General features: G+C 36.7%; 1 protein-coding gene across 1 annotated transcript; it reads right to left on the bottom strand.

The window, feature by feature from the left end:
• Positions 1-242: 242 nt before the first annotated feature.
• On the bottom strand, positions 243-7,209 carry IL21 (interleukin 21). The gene is made up of 5 exons (XM_061191108.1): positions 7,042-7,209; positions 6,899-6,934; positions 2,298-2,453; positions 353-430; positions 243-266 (listed from the first exon to the last, which is right to left on the bottom strand). Exons 1-5 carry the CDS (start codon positions 7,207-7,209, stop codon positions 243-245), a joined length of 462 nt encoding a protein of 153 aa, XP_061047091.1.
• Between the last annotated feature and the right edge of the window lie 353 nt (positions 7,210-7,562).

Genomic DNA, 7,562 nt, shown 5'->3' with positions numbered 1-7,562 from the left:
AGTAGAAAGTTTTTTCAAGTTGACCAAACCCAGAGCATGTGGATCAAACTGAAGTATTGCATAGTGATTTTGGAGGAATAATCCTGACCTTGAACACTTATCTGAGTTTTTTCCCCCATCACTAATATATTGTACTCCTCCATTTGGAATACCAAGAACTGAGTTTCACTACTGTGTTAGAGTATGAAATATAGTGTCCAGCTTCAAGTGAGATCTTTAGGAACCTTCATATTCCGTGTGTTCTAGGAGAGATGCTGATGAATCATCTGTGGAAATAGAATACCATGAGCAACCTCAACATAAGAAGCAATCTGGATAAAGATGAAAGTCAAATATAATTTAAGTTATATACCTTTTGGATGAGTGATTTTAGTCTTTCTAGGAATTCTTTGGGTTGTTTTTTCTCATAAGAATCACATGAAGGACATGTCTAGAAATCAATGAAAGAGTAATAATCTTCTTTAAAACTTTTTTCCTATTTAATAAAATGTTCATTCAAATTTTATGTTTTCCAATTAGAGACATAAATCATGGTCACTGAAAAAATTTGAGAAGCACATAAAATTGTTCAGAAAATAACAATGAGAAAAATCACTTGTAATCCCATCATTAGATATAACCACTGCAGTGTTTTGATAGGTATCCTCCCAGTAATTTTTTTCTTTGCATTTGTGTTATTTACAGTGGCTATTAATTTGCCTTTGTTTTAACACAACATAACACAAGCATTTCCTACATATTAAATATTCTTCAAAAATATATCCCATAATGTTTGCTTTGTATTCCTACATAGGATTGAAGTATTACTATTTTTGGACATGTAAATTGCTTCTAACTTTTCACTATTTTATACAATACTGCAGTGGACATCTCTGAGTAATTTTTCATGTACATCTTTATTTTATTTGATAAATTACTAAAAGTAGAATTACTAAATTAAAGGGATAAAAAAATTTAAGGCTTTTGATATACGTTGTAAAACTGTTTTACTGCTATTCGCATAGAACATTCTTACCATTATTGTGCATTGTTAAAAATTTTAATTGAAAAAAATAGGATTTCCTATCTTAACTTGCATTTATTTGATTATGAAGAGATTAAACAATTCTTCACATGTGTATTGCCCACTTATATTTCTTTTTTTTTTTTTTTTTTAAATCCTTGTTATATGTTCTTTACCCTTATTCCTGTTGAGATACCAAACACCAGGCCATTGCTTGCTGTTTAGCATCTCTAATGCCGGTTTGATGTTGTGGTGAGAGATATTTGACTGAAAGATAAGAGATATAAGTTCTAATTCTCATTCTGGCACTTAATATTTGTGGAGCTTGGGACAAGTCACTTAATATCCTTGGTCTCACTTTCCCATCTATCAAATGAAGGTGCTTAACTGGATAATTCTATGTTCAGTGCCAATATTACCATTTTATGGTCTTTGATATTGGGTTTCAAAGACATGCTCAACTCTTTTCTTCTTTGAGGAAAGTTTTAGAGGGATACTTTTCACATTGCAACCTGGTCAAGCAATCAAAGGAAATAAAAATCATTTTGATATTGTAATTAAGATTTCATTTGAATCACACGTGAAATTCCTTAGAGTAGAGAGAACTGATAGAAACAATTTCTAGTAATTTATCTTATGTGTTTATCTACTGGTTTTGATTAATGCCTGAATTACTCATGAGATTATCTGCATTGCTCATGAGTTGGCGTAAGAGGAAATATACAAGAGGGTCTCAGGGCCCACAAAACTAGGGGTTATTGAAATTCCCCAGCCAAATAGTGGGGTCTACCCATTTAAATGTAGTACTGACTCTGCAATTGTACAGGACAGTAATAATATTCTTTAAAAGAGGAAGGCAAAGTTTGAGATTTATCCTGGTGTCTTGTAGGCTACCTCTTTTCTTTCAGGAAAACTAGGATCTAGCTCCTGTTAATAAGGATACAAGTTATATGTGATCATATAATGAGAGCAGAATATTTTTTAACTCTTAAGTCACAATTGGATTCTCTGCCTAATGACTTCCTCACCTTTGAAAGCTATATTAATTATTCCAGCTACCAGGAGCTGTTAGCAAATTCTAATTGGGTTTCTGGGCACTTTCAAGTCTGTGGACTAAGAAGAGGTGACTTTGCTTCTCAGAACACACTCTATATGATAAGGTATAACATGTAACTGGAAGGAAGGTACTGGAGGCTCTGGCTGTGTGTGTTTGTGTGTGCGTGTGTGTGTGTGTGTGATGTAATAGATATAGTTAATAAGTACAAATAAGATAGATGACAAATGACAGTCTTACCAGTTTATGTTTCTGTCTTTTCCCTGAATTTGTAGGAGGTAGTTTCCTCTTCAGCTGTTTAGTTAATACATTGATTATCTTTTCATTGTCTCCGGTATTTGCTGACTTTAGTTGGACCTTCTGAAAACATGAAAAAGCCGACCGCTCACAGTGTCTCTGAAAGAGAAATAATTTGTATAGATGTTAATGAAAGTTATTCAGAAAGTAAAAATAACCTTCCCAATCCTCTTTTCCTACTTCTACTGCAGTGTCTTGGGTCACATTCATTTTAGCAGACAAATGAGGAATGATTTCATGTCCTACGTAATCTTTGGGCTAAAGAGCAGACTCTTGTGATATAAAATTTCCCCATGTTAGGGGAGAGAGGACATTTCCCTGTCTCACAGACAAGAAGAGGGAGCTTTGCTTTGCCACAGTTCTTTATTCCTAATGTCATTTTGACGTCTGGGTGTTGGGCAGGACTTGGTATTTCATAAGGGAGAGTTAGTTTGGTTTTAGAACACACTTTATGAATTATGAGGCTCTAAAAGACATTGTGACTGGTGGCAGCTTTGGGTGAGTTATGCTGTAGTCTGATTAAGAATCCTTTCATTTGTCTTTTGTTTCTCTCTGCAATGTACATAGGAGTATCTAACAATGACATACATGTCTTGAGCAGCACCTTATCCTGTACAATGCCTGGCATAGTGTCTTGTTGCTAGTGAGTACTCAACAAATATTTGTGGAGTGGACAAATGAAGTAAGTGAGTTAAAGCCCCTCCTTTGGGAAAGGAAGTGGGTGCCTACCTCTGATGGCACATTCCACGCCTAAGATTCAGTACACCTGCTGTAGACCATGTGTGACTTTTCTAAAATCCTATTCACACTCTCGAGTCCATTAGGGTGGGATCTGCCTGAATCAAGCAGTCAAGGAACAGAATTTGAGACATGCTTCTCCCGCAGTGGGCAGGAAGACTGTCCCTTAGAAAATAAGAGTAATGTCTCAGAGCATGGAGAAGTGGGCAGATCAAGGATCAAAAACTTGACTCTTGCTTTAATCAAATAACCAGTGACTAGTGAATAAGTCAAAATGTTAGAAGTTGAACTGAAAATGAAATGGAATTTATTGGAAGAACAAAATTTATACTGACTTGTTGAAAACATTTTAATGCTGATCTAAGAACTTGTATCCAGGTTACTTTTTTCTTTCAGCAAATGTCTGCATATGATGCTATCCACCGCCCTAAAGTTGCTATATCTTCATTTCACCAGTGTATATGGAAGTTACTGCCATGTATACAGAAGCCTCAATTTTTCTCAGTTCCTACAAGGGCCGTCTTATATACAACAATATTACCTGAGTCTTCCCATGGACAATCAGCTGAAAATAGCATCTGGCCTGCTTTGCATTTTCCAACCTATATGCTTACCCATTATGAATGTTGATTAATAACATGCATCTTTAAGACACAACCCCATCAGATTTGCTTTGCATACATGGCCACAAGCCGAGAACCAGCTTATCTGGTTTCCTTATGTCAGAGCAGCTTGCCTCTCATAAGGGCGAGATAGTGTCCTTTACATATGTTTGCCAAAATGCTTATTTAATAGAAACTATATATAAATGTTAATTATAGCACTTTTTTTTCCTTGAAAACCACATGTTCATGTTTGTTGAAGTTTTTTCTTTTCTCTTCTTTTTGACCACAACCGGCTTAACTTACTGGAAAAAAATAATATTCATATTTAAAGAGGTAAATTTTCCAGCTGAAACTGAAAACACTAACTGTTTCATCCGTGATGATCTGAGAAACCAGCATTTCTCACAGAGACCCATTTTGCTGAGTTAACATTTACATGTGGATGTTGAAAGAGAATTAGGTTCCAAAGAAGTATAGGGGCCTACCAAATGAACTCCCTTGAGACAGGTATCACCAAGAGTGGTCAAGACAAGCAAGCAAAGATTTTGCACCTGAGAAAGCCTTTCTGAAAACCTCTGAATGGCATCTGGACACCAGTGCCTGTATTGATGGGGCTGTGCTTTCTCTCCTGCCCTTCCTTGTTCACCTGTGTCAATAGACATTGGAATTTTGCTTTGTGCTTTCTGCAAGCAGCAGAGCTATCCCTGGCAATCTGTGGTCCAGGACAAATAACTGCTGGCTTTGGCTTCAGATGCACAGTAAAGGCAGCCTCAATAAGGAAAAGAAGCAAAGGAGCTGTTCTGCTAAACTGCCTTAAGGATGTGTTGAGAAGAGGAGTAGACAGATTAACTTCGATTCAGGCAGCTTCAGGTACCCTGTCACTCAGGGTGACGCCGAGTTCATGTGCAGCAGTACCATCTGGGAGCAGAACCACTGTTTTCCTTTGCTGTGCCTTGCAGACTCAGAGGGCAAGGCTTTGTTTCCCTCATCCTTGAACACCTGGAAACATGAGGAGTTATCTGTCCTACATAAGTTTTGCAGAATTGAGGCAGCAGTAAGGAAATCAAAAGCAAGAGTAACAAACCACTCTTCTTTTTAGCTAGTCAAGTGCTGCTTTTGCAAGGAGGTGCACTTGGCTTTGTTGATTTGCAATTGAATATTTGAAAATATTTGCTTCCTTACAATTTATTTTTGACCTACTTACTTTTCTTTCTTTTTTTTGCAAAGAAAGCCCTGGCCATTCACACTAGGAAGTCTTGCTAACTGGGTAAAATTACCTTTGTCCTGCATACAAACTAGGTTTATATCAGGGTTCCTCAACAGTGGCACTGTTGACATTTTGGGATGGATAATTCTTGGTTGTCAGGACCGTCCTGTGCATTCTAGAATGTTTAGTAGCATCCCTGGCCTCTACCTACTAGATGCCAATAGAAACCCCACACACACAATTGTGCCAACCAGAAATTTTTCCAGACAATGCCAAATGTTCTCAGAGGGCAAAATCACCACCAGATGAGGACCGCTGATTATATGATTAGAAAGAGAAAGAAAGATGCCTGGTGAGGCCAATTAGCAACCTTAGATGATCACTATATATCAACATTTATATGCAACATTTAAATGAATTTATTTTCATTAAACTTGTTCATCTTTTTAACTCTTTATAGACTCTGCTTTGATGCTAGCCCTGAAAAGCTTGATACAATGCTACTGTGGCCTTGAACTATTTTCTTCCCTCCTGGGTTTGCCTGACAGCATAGCTTAAAGATCTTTGTAATACCATTATTCACTTGTATCATAGCCAGCATTGCTTGATCAGATTATCAGATAGATGCAGTGTCACTGAGACAAAATCCTGTCATTATACGATAAAAAAGATCTCTCTTTAACAAAGGATATAAAGGAAGTACCCACTGGATCAACTCAAGGTAGAAAGTGAGATATCTTATTTTGCAAGTTAGAGACTGTAGCTAAGAATCTCCCCAAAGGACTCTGACCACAGCAGTTAGACAAAGGGCATGAGATGCTAAAAAAGATATGTTTCGATAATTAGGGCATTAAGAAATAGTCTCACTTGTTGGAAAAGTCTTTCCAATGAGCTGAATGTGCTACTTTCATTTTAGGTATTGCTTATTAGAAAAGGACCTAGTAAATGAGAGTGGTTAGGTTCAGAGCTAGAGAGTGAATTTTAGAGAAAAGCAATAGTTGTGACTCATTCACTTTCTAAACTTCTACACATAGTCATTTACGATAATTGTTTTCTTTGCAATGTATCTTCATAAATCTCCCCTTTGTAGTGTCCTAATTACTGGTAACACTTTTATAGTTATTCTAATTTATGCAGTGAAAGGTCTGTGACAATGAAAACATTTCCCCCAGTTGTGTTTATATCCTCAGGGTACCAAACCTGAAGACTAGATCGAAGTTACCAAGGAAAAGATCAGCACATAGCACACTTGAACTGTATGCTAGGCCTCTTCTTCCTGGGACCTAATGGATTTAAATGGCTTAAGAGAACGGGATGAGTTGTTGAAAACTGTCCTTTCAAAAGACCTCACCGAAGGCCAAAGACAAGACTCACTGAGGCCAAGGTACGAGGGAATTATATTCTAAAGGATGGCCTTGATTTCCACACTACCATTCTTCCATGCTGTGCTATAATGTATTCTTTCTTTCTTTCCTTCTTTTTTTATTCCTTCCTTTCTCTCTTTGTCTCCCTTTCTTCCTTCCTCCCTTTCTTTCCTTTTTTCTCTCTCTTTCTTCCTTTCTAGTTATTAAAAGGTGAATTCTGCTTCTGTGGTATGTGTCTATATTTCGTACCTAGGTTTACAAAGAGGGCTGAAGAACTTTCATGCACAAGGATTCTTAAAATGTAATTAGTTGGACATTGTTCAGAAAATGATCATAGTATGGATTTATTTTCTAGTTTTGTTATTCTATCTCAACAATACTACTTGAGAATACTCTTAGAGATATTTGGAGATAAAAATATATCTTATAAGGTATGTAGTGTTTTATTGGTTGGCTTGTTGGTGAACCAATGAATATTTGAGCAAAATAGAAATAACTATTTTACCAACTATTAAACCCCAAAATTCATTGAAATTAAGTATATTTCTAAATAATCATGTTAATGCCTCTCTTAATTGGATTTAAAAACATATCAAATTTATTTTCACAAATAAATTCAACTGGTCTTACCTTTACGTCTTCTGGAGCTGGCAGAAATTCAGGGTCCTAGAGCAAAAGAAAATTAGTTCTGAGTTATTTATATAAGTCAAAAAGCTCCTTTTATAGTAATTGAAGAATATTATTTAATTTTGTTGTGACAAATATGGCCTTACCAAGTCATTCACATAGTTTTTCAGCTGCTCAACAATATCTATAAGTTGGCGCAGTCTAATCAAGAGGCGATCTTGCCCTTGGAAGCTTGATTTATGGGCCACTGTCCCTGAGAAGAGGACCATCAGGCAGATGACTATTCTCTCCATGTTGCCAGGTCTGGATCTCATAAGTGCTAGTAGAGCAAGACCTTGGTCTCAGTTTTCACTTCAGTTTGTGAACAGGCTGTCAGTAAAGCTATCTATTTATTCATCCTTCAGGGAGAGATAAAGCCCTCCCATTGCAGCCTGGAAATCTTTGTAAAATGGATGAATGTGAGTAACTCTTTTTTCTTTTCCACTGGCTAGGTATACGTGTGCATGTGCTAATGCGCGGGGGCAGGGATTGATGGAGTCAACGAAATGTGCCCCATCTGCATCTTAGACAGGAAAAAGAGAGAAATGGGTGAATTCCAATTTTCAGCATGAATCAAGAAATGTGCACAGTAAATAATAGGTACTACAAGACTTCAAAGAAGTAAACA

The sequence above is a fragment of the Eubalaena glacialis genome, chromosome 5 (genome assembly GCF_028564815.1).
Source record: "Eubalaena glacialis isolate mEubGla1 chromosome 5, mEubGla1.1.hap2.+ XY, whole genome shotgun sequence".
Taxonomy (NCBI): domain Eukaryota; kingdom Metazoa; phylum Chordata; class Mammalia; order Artiodactyla; family Balaenidae; genus Eubalaena; species Eubalaena glacialis.
The sequence above is the reverse complement of the archived record's forward strand: the minus strand, read 5'-3'. Positions and strand labels throughout refer to the sequence as shown.